This window comes from Mercenaria mercenaria, chromosome 6 (genome assembly GCF_021730395.1).
Source record: "Mercenaria mercenaria strain notata chromosome 6, MADL_Memer_1, whole genome shotgun sequence".
NCBI classification, from domain to species: domain Eukaryota; kingdom Metazoa; phylum Mollusca; class Bivalvia; order Venerida; family Veneridae; genus Mercenaria; species Mercenaria mercenaria.
In genome coordinates, this window is record NC_069366.1 from 19,554,767 (window position 1) to 19,574,925 (window position 20,159).

Genomic DNA, 20,159 nt, shown 5'->3' on the forward strand with positions numbered 1-20,159 from the left:
TGTCAAAACCCATGTCAGAGTCTGCTATTAATTAACAATATTTTAAGGACTTTGATGGATCGACATGACCAGTAAGCATTATTATTGAACTATGCATGCATAATATACGCCAATATTTGTTTGTTTGTTTTGGGTTTAACGCCGTTTTTCAACAGTATTTCAGTCATGTAACGGCGGGCAGTTAACCTAACCAGTGTTCCTGGATTCTGTACCAGTACAAACCTGTTCTCCGCAAGTAACTGCCAACTTCCCCACATGAATCAGAGGTGGAGGACTAATGATTGCAGACACAATGTCGTTTATCAAATAGTTACGGAGAACATACGCCCCGCAGAGGATCGAACTCACGACCCCGTGATCCGTAGACCAACGCTCTTACCTACTGAGCTAAGCGGGCGGGGGCATACGCCAATATTGTTTTTATTTTATGCTACCCATTAAAACATGCTTCTTTAAAAGCCGAAAGCGCTAGAGTTTATTATTAAATTTTAAATTTTGACTCTTGTTTCTTTTTACGAACCAGAATAATTTCATACATCAAATGTAGATTTTTGTAAAGTTATTGTGAACGAAAACGTCACTATGATAAACAAATTTCTTATTCTATCATATCTTATCTTAGCTTATCTAGTTGGGACCTTAAATAGACTGACGGCTCTATTTTATGCTAGTAATAATTCTATGAAAATGTTCTTAGTCGAGTCCCTACTAGAATAGCTCAAGTTTAAAAACATTTTGATGGTCGACAGAAGGTATTGACACTTTTCCCAGTTCCTATGATGTGGACATTGAGAAAACTGGTAGTGATCTTGGTGCCTATCTTTCAGGACTGTTCAAATGAATCCGATCATCATAACAAAATGGACATTCAGAGGCCTTTGTCACTTCTCCCTATATGCATATAGTTGGGACTGAAGTTATACCATCAAATTTGCTTTCTCACTTTTAAAAATACATGTGATTTCACAATGTTTTATATTAAGATGAATACATTGTATAGTATTTAGTATTTCAATTGTCAAAATCATGAAATCAATTTCAAAACAAAAGTTGCCAGAAAGTGACAGCGATTTGTCACAAAGCATGGTGCAATTTTTGCCTAGTAAGTAATGTTTCATATCCGCTTACCAAGATTATCAAAATAAATCCGGTTTGCAAACCTCATTAATACTAGAGCTAAAACAAATCTTCCTCAACAACTGGCTGGATTTCAAAAGACATTCACAGAATGTTTCCGGATTGACCCAGTACTTAATTGTTAAAGCTATCTTAATTTGTTAAAACATGGCTGATAGGGGGCTAGTGGCTAACTTATCCATATATGTCTCTATGGAAACTTTCTAAAATCTTCCCGTCGGAATCGCCAGTTTTCAAAGTTATTTGGCAGAAAAAGTTTCTTAGACCTATTTGAGCTGTGAAACTCAGATGAGCGATCGAGGGGCATCAAGGCCCTCGTATTCTATTTTGCAATCAGGTGGTTACACAGAGGAGTTACATTTATCTTATTTCAGACTATCCATGCATACTTAGTGGTACAAAAGTCTTACTGATAGACCCTACACAGCCTTCAGATATGGTTAACGCTATGATTGAACTTAATGAAGTAGAACATCTTGCAAAGTGTGGCTTAGGAGCTGCCGAGTTTTGGAAAGCATTTAAAGGCACATTTGATTTTACTAAAGAGGTTGTTAAACGGGGTCACTACAAAGGGACCATCATGCGCTTTCCACTCCGTGACAAACAATCTGTCCTTTCAGATACGTTGTATGATGAGGAGAAAGTCATGGCTCTTTTTGAATGTTTTCAAGCAGAATCTTCAAGTATACTTATTTTCCTTAAAAGTCTTGAACACGTTTCTCTTAGCATCCGTGATATTAAAAATTCATTGACTGAAATAATGACAGTTAAAATAAAAAACCAAAGTAGTCAAAGCAAAGAACATATGATCAGGTTTAGGGAAGCAATAAAAACAGCAAGTTTAGCTACCTACAAAAAAGATGTGAAATGCGAACTTAATATGACTGTCGATGTCATTGTAGAAGGAAAACACACCTGTACCGAGTGGCTAGTCATAAATTACTTTGTGGCCGAAAATGTGTCACCAGAGTTCAATAGGTTGATTGGAGATAGAAATTTAGGATATAGTCCTACTGTTGGTGTTGCCCAACCGTTGTATCATGACTCAGTTACATTTGAAGGGCATGTTTTCTGTTTTTTACCCTTACCAAGAGAAGGCACTAGGCTTACCGGACTTCCTGTACATGTAAACGGTTATTTTGCTCTCAGTCAAAATCGACATCATCTGAAATGGGAAACGGATGAACAACATGGGAGAAAAATCGATGATAAGGCCATTCTGTGGAATAAGTGTCTTATTTCTGAAGCACTTCCACGTGCATACGAAGCTCTTATACTAGCCGTAATCAAAAGGTCAGATATAAATAGAAATACTCCAGCTTCTGTTGCGACTGTTTACAAGTGTATGCCTGACTGCATGAAAACCGAAAGAAGATGGAGTGTCTTAGAAAATACATTATACCAGAGGTTGAGTCGCAGGAAGTGTGTCTATCATGGCGATACAGATAACTGGATTTCATTTAATGACGCATGTTTTGCAACATTTATCGACACCACTGTTGCGCCAAATGTCCAAAAATCTGTTATCAAGTGTTTGAATGCTATTGGAAGCAAATACGTGGATATCCCAGTCCCAGTTTTTCAGACGCTCAAACGACAATTTGCTTTTATTCAAGATTTGTCGCCAGCTTCTTTGGTTCAAAGTTTACGTCAGAGCTCTGGATACAAGTCCATGTCAAGCAGACACAAAGCAGGCATTTTAACATACCTGTTTTCAAACGAGACAAACTACAAAGAAGTAAATGGACTAGATCTACTTCCGTTACATTCTGAGAGATGGTCGACCTACGATTCCAAGGCAGATAAAGTCTTTATATGTCCGTTAGATCAAATAAAGATACTTCCATATCATGATGAGAAACTGGTTTTGCAAGATCCAGTGCTTGGAGAATCACTAACTCGCCATCTAACACATATTGCAAAACAAGGTAAGGGAAATCTTAATAACTACAAAACAGTTATCGAAATTTTACTTTTTTGTTCATTTCATCGATACAAATATGTTTATTTTCTTCAATTTTGACAATCTTACTATAATTTAATTTATTTTTACTACATTCTTCTAATTTCGTTATGTTTTCTTTTTTTTTTTTTAGGTTTATATCAGTTACGAATGATGGACACAGAGACCTTAAAAAGGTTCTTACAGGAGACTGTTACAAAATATAAAAGTAAAACGCCGCCGAAATTATTATCTTGGTTAAAGGCCGTCTGGCGATATATCACGACAGAACATTCCTTAAAACGCTTCAAAGATGTTAGTATACTACCGTTACTGACGAAAGGGACATGGAAGGAGCCAAAAGCAGTAGAACTGCTGAAGCTTTCTGATCTCCTGCTTGTACAATTGAATGGGAAAGATGAATTATCAGATGAGATATGTAGGTGTTTCCAAGCAATGGGTGTGACGATAATAAAAAGTTTTCCCAAATGGATCCCGAAGGACGTCGTGAAAGCTCACGTATTCTGGCCAACAACAAAAAGTGTTGTTTCTCTACTGTCTGCAATTTCGTCAGATGACACTCCGGAGAATGTCATTTCTAAATTTAATGAAACATGCGAATGGAAAGACAAACAAATATTGCTTTCCTATGTCACAGAGGTTTCCAGTGTTTTGACTCACGAAGCCGTTCAATTGATCAAGGAACTGCATATATTCAAAGCAATCAGATTCAGAAAAGACATAGGACACGAGGCATCTGTATCGCAAACCAAACTACATATATACGAAACTGAAGATTTTCCAGATCAGATATTGTATCCATTCGCATACCTTTCTGCAGACAAAAGTAAGGAAAATCTCCTTACAAAGCTGGGTTCACAACGAGTGGCTCTCTCTTCGTTAGTCATGGAGACGGTCAAACGTTTTAAGATTGAACACAAAAGCAGTGATATTCCAACATTTATGACATACTTTATGGAAAATTTCCACAGATTTGAAGCAGAAAAGGAGATCGTTGAATGCGCTTCTGAAATATCGTTTGTAAAAGCAGGATCAAAGTTACACAAGCCTTTTGATCTTTTTGATCCATCCGACCCTTGTCTTCAGAACTTGCTGCAAGGTGAGCATCTTTTGCCGGACTCAATTGACGGGGCTGATAGCAAAATAATTTACTGTTTGAGAAGACTCGGCTTAAAAGGTGTACAAGATATTGACGCAAACATTGCCCTGCAGATTGCTCAATCACTTGATAAAATATGTCATGGGAAAAAAATGAAGATAAACATTACGAGTAAAGCATTTGAGCTAATGAATCTATTTAAATGTAGACCCAAACTATTAGAGAATAAATGCTCAACCGGTAGTACACTTGGTGACTCATTGAAGGACTTGCATTTCATGATTGTACAAGCTAGTAGGAAACAACATTACCCGGAATGTGTTGAGTGGTGTTCTTATTCAAACCTGCTGTGCAAACCATCGGAAGCTAAAGATGTCAGCCTTTGTTTTCTAGTTGGGGCAATTATGCCAACCGTTGCGTGTCCTGCTGACGAACTTAGCAAATTCTTTGGTTTAAAGACATTACCTAGGGTAACTGATGTCATACGACAGCTAGAAGTTGTAAAAGCTTCATTTTCTGTCGACAGTTGTTCAGATATAAAGCCAATGTTAAAACAAATATACACTTTTCTTGATACCAGAAAAGAAGAATTAAAGACAAACATGCAATTTCTTGAAAACAAGGCAGTAATCTGGACAAGGGGTGGTTTTGTAACTGCCGAAAAAGTAACGGTTAAACGCAGTTATGAGGATATAAATCTTCAGCCATATTCTTACGCATTGCCAGAAGAGTTTGAAAAGAAAGAAAGTCTTTTTGTCCTTTTTGGATGTAGATATTTACAAGATGTTCAAGTCTTACTAGACACGCTGCATATGATAGATATCACTCATCGCCAAGTACAAAGGATAGAAGACGTGAAAAGAGATAAAACTACTACGCGTAATATACTTGAAAGATTAGCTACATTAGCTGAACAAGAAGACTTCCGTTTGGAAGACTTAGAGACTGGCGTTTTAATGATGGTGAAAGATTCAAAACTCAGATTAAAACTTGTACCAGTTGAAGAGTGTGTATATGATGACGATCCAGGATATTTTTATGAAGAAGATGATAATGTGCATTTTGTACATGAAATGGTGTCCCAAAAGACAGCTCAATTATTGGGAGTTGAGTCTCTTTCAAGAAAGGTTTTACTAAATGCCGAGGAGATTGGTGTAGAAGACTGGGGACAAAACGAAAGACTTACAACTAGAATAAAATCCTTATTGGATGAGGGTTACACCGATGGTGTTTCAGTTCCAAAAGAATTGATTCAGAACGCCGACGACGCAGGTGCTACTACTGTAAAATTTTTGTACGATGAAAGACACAATATGAAAGCAAGAAAACGTGTTTTTAGCAAAGAAATGAAAAACTTCCAAGGTCCAGCGTTATGGATTTATAACAATGCTTTATTCACAGAGGAGGATTTACAAAACATTACCAAGATGAATGAGGCAACAAAACAAAAAGATGTCAGAAAGATAGGAAAGTTTGGTCTTGGATTTAATTCTGTCTATAATTTGACAGATGTACCTAGTCTCATTTCCGGAAAAAACATAGTGTTTTTTGACCCACATGAGAAGTATTTCACTCAAATACTTGGGAGGAAGAGTAAAGGTCTGAAGTATCAACTTTCGAATAAGACGTTGGTTTCTAGATACATGGATCAGTTTAAGCCCTATAATGGCATTTTTGGATGTGAATTAGCCGACGACATATTTTCAAATTTCAGTGGTACATTGTTCAGACTTCCTCTTCGCACTGAACAACAAGCAAGCGAGAGCGAAATATCAACCAAAGCCTATACAAAACGTGAAATGCAAACACTTTTAGAAATGTTCATGAACGCTGCTGGTAATTTTCTCTTGTTTTTACAAAATGTTAAATCAATTGAAATATGCCATCTTCCAGCCAATGCTAGAAACGCATCAGAGCATAAATTATTATACAAGTTAAGAAAAGATTCACTTAAATTAGAAAATGGAGTACATGTACCTATCACTGAATCTGTCTTATCAAGAATACAAGACATTGTGAAAAACAATACAGGGCTTGTGGAGATTCATCAATCTGTATTCTATCAGGAGGTATCAGGTTATGCAAAGCAAATGATGCGCGGAGTTTGTAAAATGTCGAAAAGTTCAAAAACGACGTGGATAACGGCTTGGGCAACAGGTAATGAAAATTCGTTAAAGCAACATGAAGACTCTCTTCTTCAGACGTCCGTGCCACTTTCAGCAGTTGCAGTCCCACTCGATAAAGATGATGATGATGTACATTCATTAGAATTAAAACACGCCCCTTTAGGTTTTTACAGAGAAGGTCATGTTTTTTGTTTTCTTCCTTTACCCCTGAAAACAAAGCTACCAGTACACATAAATGGATGTTTTGCAGTAACTTCGTCAAGGAGACAACTTGCATCACTCACCGAGGATGACAAATATAGTAAAGATAATGCGTGGAACATTTCTTTAATGGAAGACGCTTTGGTTATTGCACAGGTGAACCTTCTGGAAGCTATCGTTGAAATCAACTTGACACAAAATGCAAATTATAAATACTATGATTTGTGGCCTCAACAGTGTGAACCAATTGTTCGACCATTTATGGAATCCTTCTACAGACACATTATAGTCAGTAATGCAGCTGTATTTAAAGGTAGTAAATCATGGATTAGATTTCGAGATGTAACATTCCTTGATCCAAGAATTAGTCAAAGTACAATCGGGCAAATAGCATTTACATTCCTGGATCAGTATCCTGCAAGAGATGGTAAAACTCTAATAGATATGCCTAAACGTATCCTTGATTTACTAATCAGTAGCAACCAGGCAAATAAAAGTATCATTGAAGAGGCAGTCATCAATGAATGTGAATTATTTTCGCATTTCTTAAGCAAAATCCATTTTCCTTTCTGGGACATACGTCTGCTTGAGAGGAATACAATGATTATCGCAGCGCTAAAAACAAAGAACGACACTGTAAGACGCCTCGTGCAAGACACGGAATGCATTCCAACTACTCCAAATAACAGATTATCAAAAGCGTCGGATTTGGTTCATCCCACCTCATCACTTGCTCGTCTTTTTGAAAAGAATGAAGAAAGATTTCCATTGGATGAGAAGGATTTTGTTGACGCGAGCATCTTACAAATACTAGTCTCACTTGGTATGAATGAAGATTCTTTGCCGGCAGATCTTGTACTGAATAGATGTGATTCGATTCATGGGTTAGCTTTAAAGTGCTGTTGTTGTGCACTTGACAGGAGCATACACGTTTTAAAGTACATGTGCAAAGATCATGTCATTGACATTCTAAACGAAGATAAGCATTTGTCTGAAAGGATAAAGAATTCATTTATGCTTCCAGTTTTGCAAAAACCTGAATGTTGGCCTTTTTCTTGGAGAGCAAGTGGGAAAAGTACCCGTCTTAAACGTTTCAATGGAAACAATGCCAGTTGTTCCCAAAAGGCGCATCGTGAAACGAGGATAAGTCTTGTACTTGGAAATCCCAAGGACTTATTAAGAGAAAGGGTAAAGTATTATATTGGCAGTGTCAGCTTAGTTTTAGATGAAACTGTTTTAAATACTGACATGAACAGATTTGCTAAATTGTGCCTGATAATGGGCATAAAGGATAGAGATGAACTTCCGCTTAAGATGGTGGTCGATCAGCTCCAGAAAATGTCCAAAGAATTCAAAAACAAAACCTCTCATTTAAAAGAGGTAACCAAGATTCACGGAATGATATTCAGGTATTTAAACAATGTTATTGAGTTAAATGCCAGTGAAAGCCATTTACATGATTTGGACAGTTTACGATCATTTGCAGTCATACTGATAGGAAGTACATTTGTTCAAGCTTCAAACATTGCATTTGATGTCAAAGAGGAATGTAGACCACATCTGTACCGATTACCTGAACAAGAGCAATTAATGAGGAAACCCCTTTACAAATATCTAGGCGTGAAAGAACGTTTCAGCATGGAAACTATCATTGACGTGATGGATACATTGTGCCATAAAGGCAAAAAAGCCTCCAACATCGAAGCTGTGAAACATTTGCTTATTAACCTTCTTGATATCATGGAAATGGAAGGAACTGAGTATAACGCTATTGCTCAGTGGCATGATAGAATAGTTGCTCCAGATGTTCATTGTGTTTGCTGGCCGACAAACGAACTAATTTGTGAAAATAAAGATTTTGAAACAAGCACTTCAATGAAAATAATGCACCCATCTATTGCACCACAAATTGGAATGGCTTTAGGAGTTAAAGCTAAACAGTTGCGATGCTTTGAAGAAATTTCTATTGGAATATCATTCGGTCAACAAGAACGTCTAGTTACAAGAATCAAAGGTCTTTTGAAGGCATATCCACGTGACGCTAGCATAATGAAGGAGCTGTTGCAAAATGCTGACGATGCTGGAGCAACAGAAATACATTTTATAAAGGACTACCGAAATCACTCCACTAAAAGAATATTCCAAAAATCATCTGAGCCACTTCAAGGACCATCATTATGTGTTTTTAACAACAGTTATTTTAGAAAGGAAGATATTGACGGAATACACAATCTTGGACAAGGAAGTAAAAGTGACGATCCGACAAAGACGGGACAGTATGGAGTTGGATTTAATGCCGTCTATCATTTGACTGATACACCTTCATTTATAACAAAAGCTCCACAGATTGAAAATGGGGGTCATCTAATAATTCTTGACCCTCTTTGTTCTCATGTCCCAAAAGCAACAGTACTTGAACCGGGAATCATGTGTGCACTTGATGATGTACATAGGTCTTTCAGTGATCATTTGCTAGGCTTTTCGATCAATGAATTGATTCAAGGGGATTTGGGCACAGTATTTCGGTTTCCGTTAAGATCACAACCATCCGACATAAGTAAAGAAACGGTGGATACTAAGAAAATGGATGACCTACTTAACACATTTGAGAGTGATATGTTAGAATTGGTACTCTTCCTGAAAAATATTACCTGTATAAAGATACTAAATATAACTTCTGGGTTCTTGAGAGAAGAATATTCGATTAATGTGCAATTGCCTTCGAAAGGAAAGAAAGAAAGAGCCTCTTTTATTGCACATGTGAAATCAAAAAAGAACAAATCTAACAAAGAAAAACATTTGGATATAAATCCAGTTGAATCCATTTACCATATGAAGGTGGCGGATAGTAAAGGAACGTGCACAAACTGGATTATTGTACAACGCTTTGGAATAGATAAAAGTGCTTGTTCTGAAAATATGGAGATAATTAAAGATAGATTTAAGTGCGGTGATTTAGGTCTTCTTCCTGTCGGAGGAGTGGCATTTCCCATGAACAAATATTTATTAACGAAGAAATTTAAAACGAAAGAATTCTTGTCACACTCTGCAGATGTTGGTATTCTCGGGCTGGCCGCTACGCCTAGCAGTCAGCGTGTTTTACACGAAGTCAAGACGTTCAAAGGCAAGGCTTTCTGCTTTTTACCACTACCAATTGAAACAGGATTACCTGTTCACGTTAACGGCCATTTTGCCCTTGATCACGAAGCAAGAAGAGAACTTTGGAAGGAGGGTTATAGACATATATGGAACTGTTGCGTTTCAGAAGCTATTATTGTACCGGCCTGGATATCTGGGTTACGTTACATATGCGAATTGATCCAGTCTGCTATAGAGAAATCAACATCTCCAGAAATGGTTAATGCTGTACTAAGCAACTACCACTACTACTTCCCTATGCAAGACTGCAATCTTGTGCTGACATGGGAGAATGTTGCAAAGAAGTTTTACAACCATTTAGTTGATAAAAGGGTAGAGTTATTTCCTTACGTATTTGACAGAAAAAATGAAATAGCGCCCCCTGATGGTATCTTTAATAGTTATTCAGGTAGATTTCATGCGTTATTTACATTTGTTGAAAATGAAACGGAACAATTCCGTCATGGAATTTTCAACAGTATTGAAGGTCATATAAGTACGAGTTATCTGCCAGATGTTTGGTTAAAAAGGGAAGCTGATTGTCTTAAACAGCTTCTGATGTCATTCGGAATGAAGTTGTTATCTACACCAGATAGCATTAGAGAGGCAATGACAGCTGCAGGTATTGAAAATATTCCAGCTTCATCTCCATTTCTCGTAATATCTTTCTTGAAGTCCTATAATTATAAATGTGGCCGTCATTGCAATGTAGGAACAATAAACAAAGTAATAGGAGAAACAAAGTACAAAACATCTGTCAACCTGTATACAGTGATCAAGTACATTATCAGTGATCAGAGTTTCTTCGAAAAGTTAGAAGGACTTCCAATACTGCTAACTGCGGATGGCATACTCAAACGGTGTTCGAAAGAAGAACCTGCATTTTTAACAGAGTATTCCCCACTTCTTCCAAGATCTGAGCATGACTTTGTACATGAAGATATTCGTATGGCATTTGTAGACGAAAGATTATTTCTGTCTGGCTGTTTTAAACGCTTCTTGTTCGACGATTTCTTAAGGCTGTTACCACATTCCTTTGATATCGACGCAGTTGCGAGAACTAATCGTATAACTGTCCAAGACAGTGGCTATGATCAAGGTGCTATTTCTAGCGAATGGCTTTGCATGTTTTATGACTTCCTTTGTACACGTTCCTGTCATGGTGTTTCCGGAGATAATAGTACATTACAACACGAAACCGGAACAGACGTGCTGCCATGTGTTATGTCGAGACCTGATTTAGATACAAAAAAAGTTAAAGAACATCTACAGGCATTAAAAGATTGGTGTTTTTTGCCTTGTTTACAGTCGGACACACAACGTTGTCTTATTCCATTACGCGAGGTTTCTAGTTTGCTGTATCTGGATGATACTCAAAGGCAGGACACATTAGGTAAAGCCCTCGAAACCCTAGGATTACCTACGTTAGATATGCAGGCATTTAGCAAATGTAAAATGAAAGAAGATGTAGAATTTACCATGGTAAAGTTTGTAGCTTCACCTGCTAGACCATTTGAATTGCTACAGTGTCTAGCATATCATCGGAATTCAATTACCTCTTTGAAAAATGAAACCGGCAATTCAATATTAGCATTTTTGGGACGAAATCTCACAGCTCTAACTTGTCAGTCTGACCAAATAGCGCTGAAACAGGCTTTACGGAATTTACCCCTGTTTCTTACACAGGATGGGAGGTTGACAGACATATCTGTAAACTGTGAAATATTTGTTCTACCAAAAGGAATGCCCGCGGACGGGATACAAATTTGGGCACATGAATGTGAAACTACTTTACTGCGGAAACATGATGCTCTTGAATCACTTCATCATTTCTTAGGGCTGCAGAACACAGAGATTGGTCATGTATATGCTACAAAAATTTTACCAAAGTTCAATGCACTTCCAAAGCAAAATTGGTTGTGTCACATTAAGTATATAAGGAACAGACTAAAGCACTTTACAGGGGAGATTCAAGAAAAGATAATACTTGAATTAAAACAAGTTGCATTCATTAACATTAACGATGCAATGAGAAGGGCTGATGAATTGTATGATCCAAGCAGTCAAGTTTTAAAACACATGAAAGGCCGTAAGGACTTTCCTCCAAAAAAGTTTATGAAAAAAGAATGGTATATCTTTCTAAAGAAACTCGGGATGGTCACAGATGTTAATGATGATATGTTGATTGAGTTTGCTCATCAAATAGAAACGGATGCAACAAACCACCAGACAGAGGCTGTGCGTAAAAGGTCGAGAATACTTTTTGATAGATTTGTTCAAAACAATGGTACAGAATGGAACACTCAGACATTACACCAAATTCGTATGGTTCGATTTATCGAACCAGTTACTTTGAGCGGCGAGGAAGAACTTCAGATCTGTCAGCAGTTTGACAAAGCAGGACGATTTATTTGCTTTCAGGATGCAGTTCCGTGCATACATTGGAAATTATGCTGGACAAGTCTAAACCTACTACCGCAAAATGTTTCCCAACTTCATGACAACGTTAGACAAGAGTTAAAAGTGCATGAAATCCCACCTATTGAAAGCGTAATACTTCATTGCCAGAACGTAGTAGACTCTTTAAAAGAGAAAATAAACTTGAAAAGTGTCAGCGTTGAGTTTGTGAAGCAGCAAATGACTATATTTTATGATTTTATTTCGGATAAACGCTCGTCTGTGTCCGACTCTATGGTGAAAAAACGCTTAGAGCACAAACCTTTCGTGCATTTGCCAAACGACAGTAAGATGGTTAGAGCATGTGATGTCATCATTGACCTTGACCCGTCATTGGAGATCAAGCCTTACTTATATAGAGCCCCGAAATACTACGGAAAATACCACGATCTATTTGAGTTCCTAGGAAGCAAAACAAAAATACTGTTTTATCATTATGCTGCCATTCTGGATACCTTGAAAACAAAATGCAAAGATGATCAAATGCATCCAACTGAAAAAAGTATTGCCCAACGCGCTGTCAGCGGATTGGTCAACATCGATGCTGAATCTGACGAAAGTCTGCAGACTGTGAAATCTGTGTATTTACCAAATGTAGATCTACTGCTAGTTGACTCAAAAAATATTGTTATTTCAAACAACCAGTGGTATGAACAAAGACTACAAGGAAATATTAAGCTTGATATATTTGCAGGCAACCCATTCCTCGATCTAAAAGAAAATTGCAATTTCGAAGAGATGTTTTCAAAGTGGCCCGCAAATTTAAAGCCCAAATTTCTTACTGATATTGTCTCGGAAAAATTATACATTGGTTTAGAAGATGAAGAAAACGTTGAAAGCAGCGACAAGGCAAATATGATTTCATTGTTTCTACATTCGTCTGAATTAGCAATTGCACTTTGTCGGCTACTAAAATGTCAGTTTTCTACAGGCACAAAGAAATTGAAATACGACGCTACATACTTCGAAGCCGAGATTCAAAAACGCCTTCAAGGCACACGGGTTGTTGAAATGCAAAGTCTTAGAACAGTGTTGATATATTCGGGAGAGAGTGTCAGTGGTTCTGAGACCGATATACCTTATTACATAAAAAGTGGTATCGACGACTGCATATTTTACTTTAAAGACATTAGTCGTGATGAAACGGATAACGTCAGTTTTATATTGCCTGGTTTGATTGAACTAATACAGGAGTGTGCCGTTGGACTTGGTACTAGATATATTGGGCATTTGACGTCACTTTTGTCTACAATCAAGGATCCGAAGAAAATCCCTTCAATGTTAGATCACTTAAACGTGCAGTCATATGATCACATTTTCTCACCTAGGAAAGAATACTTTCCTAGACCTGGCACATATTTGGAAAAAAAGTTCTATCCATTTTTAGAGCAAAGCATATTTCCTTTCAACGACTACGAGTTCAATAATGTTGCTATGGAACTTGATGACATTGAAACAAATGACCAATTAAACGAAGGCCCAGTTTACATTTATGTGAGAATAGTAAAAGAATTAAATGTTGCAGGCATATCTTGTGATTTAAGACGCATATATATAGTTAACACCGGAAATCATGACTTGTCGTCGGAGCGAGTGCCTATTTACCGCTTATATAGATTCGTGCGAAAAGAAAACGAGTCTGGAAATGAATTGCAAACGTATGATATTGAACCTACCCATTCAAGAACATTCGACGCGAATTGCCTCAGGATTAAGCGAGATTTGGAAGAGGCATGGGCGCTACCTGAAATCGACCGGAAACGAATATTGCGTCGCTTGCTTCTGAAATGGCATCCGGATAAGAACCGTGGAGATGAAGAATACTGTAGAAAAATGTTTTTATTCATCAAGATTGTGACAAGTCGACTAGAAAATGAAGAAAGTATTACGGAAAATGTCAACCAAGAGATGAGGAAAGGTCGGTCAAATGTTTCATCTTCGTCCTCGACCTTCTACGAGACAATTAACAGAAGAGCAAAAGTATATGCTCGTTCCTTCTATGACGACTACGAGGACTACAATAGATCGGAAAGAACGGGGCGATACTCACACTCCACTGCTACGAAGGCTAAACATCCTGACCATGTTGAGGCGAAACGATGGTTGAGACAAGCACAGAATGATGTACGTGCTGCGGAGGCCATGTTGACTGCGGTAGATAGTGTTGATGGCCATAATTGGATATGCTATACAAGCCATCAGGTAAGTGATAGTGATGAAATATTGAGATATTGGTGACATGCATTTTCACTATTGATATTTTAAGGCACCGTTTATATTTTTCGCAACAATAGTGGAACCATTTCTGGAAGCTACTGCAGAAACATTTCTATCATATAAGGCATAAAAGGGAGAACATAAGACTTAGTTATGGTTGTCAGATCCTGTTGACTATGAAATTATCTGTTCTTAAACTTGTCTGATATATATAGGTGTATATTTTACATTATAACAGTATTAAAACTTATTAGAGTGAATATAAGTAATGAAATAGCTCAGTCGTTTAGAATTGTTTCTATCAATCTTTGATTAAATACCATTTTTAAAATAATCGCAACTGTTCTTTAAATGTCATTTTAGACAAATTTATGTCATCCACATTTAATTATTATTTAATTATGAATCTGAATCAAACAAATTACTCTAGGATTTATATAAATTTATGCTATTAGGATTTAACAATCAACAAAACCAACAAAGTTCATATTCTCCATGCACAAGTCAAATGTCTTTGATGCTCTTAAAGCGATTAACCTACACATTATGAATTGTAATTTTTATAATAAATTATTATCGAGCCACTGTTTCATATATTTACATGAAACGTAAAGGTTGACCAGGGGCCGTATTCATAAAGCATCTTAAGTATAAGTATATAAAATGATTATTTACTAAAGTATTCCTTAGGTTAGAAATTTATTTTACTTAAGTATATTTGTTATTAAAAAAAACTTAATAAGTAATTCTTGGCTTTTATTGTGGTCAAAATTAATTAAAAAAACAACAACATTAATTTCAGACAGATACAACGTTAACATACACAATTGTGTTTAAAGTGCTTTTATCTGACAAACAACATTTCAATCGTACTCACAACGCCATTTTGTTTTCTGACTTAAGTCATTTCTGACGTATCTTAAGTTTAAGCTGTTTTATGAATAGGACTTAAGTTTTTTTACTTAGACTTAAGCTGAATTCACCACAAACTTAAGTATAATCTTCAACTTAAGTCAAAACTTATACTTAAGATGCTTTATGAATACGGCCCCAGTTTATAGTTTCCAGAATTACGGGAACACTTTTTGCAGTTTTTCTCATGAACAGGTAACATTAGAAAATATTACATAATTTAGGTAAATTAATTCGCCACATATGAATGGAATGAAATATACGTATGAATGGAACTTTTTCGTCTTTTGTAAGGTAAAACTCGGTAATAGAATACACACACTGTGTAATATGCAGAGATAAAGCTAATAAATTTTACGAAATGTAATACGTATTTAACAAACATATATACAACACATCAAATTAAAATTTTATCGAAACACTTAGATAATGTTTATGTTGTTTAAATGGAACGGGATTCCAGCGACCAAGTCGTTCTAGCTTATGACCTCTGTCTATAAATAGCTCATCAATCAAACACTGGTCCCGAGCACAGTTTCATTCATAACAAATGTCGATATGAATTATACTGAGCATTATTGATTATTTGTTTAATAAAGGTATTATTTTTACTAGGTATGATTTGTCATATAATACAATAGATAATGAGCACAAAATATAAATAATGTACAAGGGAAGCTTAAGTTTTAAAAACAAATTCTTCCGGATCTGATGATTTAGGTTCTAGGGAGGTAAGCGCTGCGTGGAAATGCCACTGTTACACAAGAAGAAACAAATGACCACAATCTACGATTTGTATACTGAAATAGCGTACCTGTTACATTTTGATGTACAGAAATAATGTTTGCATTTACAGTAGAAATTAATATTCTTGCATACCAGACGGGGATTTCCGATATTTTTACCGGTGCTGGAAAAATTCATCTTACACCCCGGGGTGTAAGATGACTCTCTCGTGCTGTTAAAGACGTATTACGAACTACATATATGTAGTATAAATAAAAATCCAATACCTTGACAGTTCCACTTTGTTTCTGATAGTATGTTTCTCGATTCAAATCACGTTATTTTATCAAACAATCATAACGTTACGCTGCAACTGATGAAACAAAACCGGAACTAAACATTGTTATTTGTCTTTGAAACATCATGACGTCTTTCCTGTTTACGTACGTTGGTTTCCCGCGCTTTGTTAAAATACGCTGCTATAAGAAATAGTTCTAAAAAGAAAGCCGTTCGATTGATTTTATTTTTATTTTTATTTATTGAAATCGGTATGCAAGAAAAAGATTCTGTCACTGGTTATAGGTGCAGATGGGAATATCCGGCTCTCGGGTAACTGTTTAGGCGGTAACTCGGCTGAGCCTCGTTACCGCCTAAACAGTTACCCTCCAGGCCGGAAATTCCAATCTGCACCTACAACCAGTGAAAGAATCTTAAAATATATTATTTGATTTAACGACAGTTTGTTTGTTTGTTTATTTTTAGCTCACCTGAGCAGAGTTTTGTGATCGCTCGATGTCCGGCGTCCGTCTGTCTGTCGTCTGTAGTCTGTCTGTTGTCTGCCAACATTTAGCTTGTGTATGCGATAGAGGCTGTATTTTTCAACTGATCTTCATGAAATTTTGTCAGAATGATTGCCTTGATAAAATCTAGGCCGAATTTGAAAATGGATTATCTGGGGTCAAAAACTAGGTCACTAGGTCAAATCAAAGAAAAACCTTGTGTATGCGATAGAGCCTGTATTTTTCAATTTATGTTCATAAAATTTTGTCAGAACAATAATCTTGATAAAATCTATGCTGAGTTTGAAAATGGTTTATCTGGGGTCAAAAACTAGGTCACTAGGTCAAATCAAAGAAAAACCTTGTGTATGCAATAGAGGCTGTATTTTTCAACTGATCTTCATGAATTTTGGTCAGAATAGTTACCTTGATGAAATCTAGGCCTTTTTTGAAAATGGGTCATTTGGAGTCAGAAACAAGGTCACTAGTTCAAATCAAAGAAAAACCTTGTGTATGTGATAGAGGCTGTATTTTTCAATTTATCTTCATGAAATTTAGTCGAAATGATTGCCTTGGTGAAATCTAGGCCTTGTTCGAATATGGGTTATCTGGGGTCAAAACTAGGTCACTAGGTCAAATTATAGAAAAATATTGTGTATGCGATAGAGGCTGTATTTTTGCAATTGATTTTCATGAAATTTGATCAGAATGATTGCCTTGATAGACTCTAGGTTGAGTTTGAATATGGGTCATCTGGGGTCAAAAACTAGGTCACTAGTTCAAATCAAAGAAAAACCTTGTGTATGCGATAGAGACTGTATTTTTCAATTGATATTCATGAAATTTGGTCAGAATGATTGCTCTGATGAAATCTAGGTCGAGCTTGAATATGGGTCATCCGGAGTAAAAAAGAAGGTCACTAGTTCAAATCAAAGAAAAACCTTGTATACGTGATACAGTTGATCTTCATGGAAATTGGTCAGAACGATGGCCTTGATAAAATCTAGATCAAGTTTGAATATGGGTCATCTTGGGTCTAAAGCTAGGCCACTATGTCATATCTAAGAAAATACTTGTTTAAACTCAAGAGACTACATTTTTGGTCCAATTTTAATGAAAATTGGCCAGAATAATTGTTTCCATGAAATCATCTTGGCCCTCTTGTTTGTTTTTGTTTTTTATACTAAACACGTTCGTTTTAAAAACATTCTGACAAATGCTGAAAGTGATATTGTATATACTGAATAAATCTATCATATATCTATGTATTTTGTAAAAAGTGCTTTGTTTCCAATTTGCTTCTGGCGGGGGTGTAGATATAAGCGATTTTTTTAAACACCCGTTTTCAACTCTATTTCAGGTTAATATATTAAGATAGTGGACCCGTAATGGTAATGTTTAAGAATTGCATAAACTTTATACAGTTTTGAAGTTAAATCTACCTACATTTCTTCCACAAAATGTAACCTAAAGAATAAATACAAAATAACTTTTAACACATGTAACTCAGTATTTTCAAAGATGTCTAAACCTTTACTTCTGTATCAAAGGTTGAATTCACTTAAAACAGCAAAATATGGCTAATCAAATAAATCTTTCAAAAATAATGATAAGTCTCGAAAAAAGTTTATCTTACTAAATAAAAGAAATATAGTGAAAAAAAATTTGGTCCTAGTGGGGTTTGAACCTGCGCCCTCCTGAAAAATTAGTTAAAGTAGGTTTATGGTAGGAATTGAATACTCTTGCGGCCGGGCAATGCCATTATTAAAGTGACGTGTAAGATTGTTATAAAACTTATAAAACTAACCCGTACAGGTTTAAACATATCACAGGAAAGCTTTAAAACATTAGATCATATTAAAACTTGAGTGTAATTAGACATAATTAGTGTCAGTTGTGATATATAATTTTAGTGAACATGTTAGAACTAGATTTACTAACTCGTTTTGTCTTCATTGAATCGTAGTGAAGAAAAAATTAAAACAATTTAATGGGTCTGGAAATCGAACTCACAACGAAAAATTATAATGAGTATAGCGTAACCGCACTAGGCCAACGAGAAATGACTGGCAGCATCATAAACGTACTAGGAGTTTTGACTTCGTTTTATGTTTTGTTTTGTTAGTTTTTAGGCTGGCGAATTTATTCGCCAGACTATTAATACCGCAAATCGAAAGTCACAAAGACCAACCAAGTGCTGAGACTGACAACATATTTTTCATTTCATGCGCAATTTAAATAGTTCCGTCATGTATGTCAGTTTTACCACGGATTTGTTTCTTAAAGATTGTTAAACTCATCCGTTCAATAAAAAAATAGTTTTCAACCATTTTGTTTGGTTCTGTAAATGATTTTGTCATACACCTCTCTGTTATCCCTTAAGATAACTTTAGAAAATGTTACATAATGAAGGTAAATTAATTCGCCATTTATGAATGAAATGTCCGTATGAATGAAATATTTTCGTCTTTGTTATCCCCCAACGAAAGTCGGAGGGATATAGTTTTGGCGTTGTCCGTCCGTCCGTCCTTCCGTCCGTCTTTCCGTCCGTCCGTCCTTCCGTCTTTCCGTCCGTCCGTCCGTCCGGAGCCATATCTAGGAAATGGTTGGGAATATTTATTTAAAACTTCATACACATGTTCAACACTATAAGTTCTTGTGGCCCGTCAAGTTTCAGTCAGATTGCCCAAGTAACACCAGAGTTATGGCCCTTTGAAGTTTCTAGTGTTAACTATATAGGGTACTATAAATATGGCAATTTCTGCATCATAACTTTTAATATATTTGACCTAGAACTATGAAACTTAAACAGAATTTAGATCACCATAATGTGGTTGTGTACACACAATTTCGTTCGGATTTATATGTAAATTAAGAGTTATTGCCCTTTAATTGTATAAAAATCCACATATTTGTACATAACAAACTTACCATTTTGTAGAATTTCATTAAATTTCTTTCATTCTTTTCCATGAACATTTATTGTAAACATGTGAAGTTGTGTACCAACACCTGGTCACCCCCTTACCTTGATCACACCCCCCCCCCCCCCCCCCCCCCCCATCCCCACAAAAAAAAATCATTCCTTATTTTAGATTTTTTTTCAAACAAACTTCATGTACATGTTCACCACTATGAGGTTATGGGGCCCATCAAGTTTCAGACAGATTGCCCAAGTAACACCAGAGTTATGGCCCTTAGAAGTTTCTAGTGTTAACTATATAGGGTACTATAGATCTATAGATATGGCAATTTCTGCATCATAACTTTTGATATATTTGACCTTGAACTATTAAACTTTAACAGAATTTAGGGCACTGTAATGTGGTTGTGCACACACAATTTTGTACGAATTTTTTTTGTTACTTCAGAGTTATTGCCCTTTAATTGTCTAAAAATCCACA

At 36.2% G+C, this 20,159-nt stretch overlaps 1 protein-coding gene across 1 annotated transcript in view; it reads left to right on the plus strand.

Annotated features, from left to right (window-relative positions):
* The window catches only part of LOC123549483 (sacsin-like), a 115,656-nt gene that overhangs the window by 84,673 nt on the left and 10,824 nt on the right, over positions 1-20,159 (plus strand). Inside the window, exons 15-16 of the mRNA XM_053546697.1 lie at positions 1,512-3,065; positions 3,234-14,323. Coding sequence (XP_053402672.1) covers positions 1,512-3,065; positions 3,234-14,323 — 12,644 coding nt within the window. The remainder of the gene's footprint in view (positions 1-1,511; positions 3,066-3,233; positions 14,324-20,159) is intronic.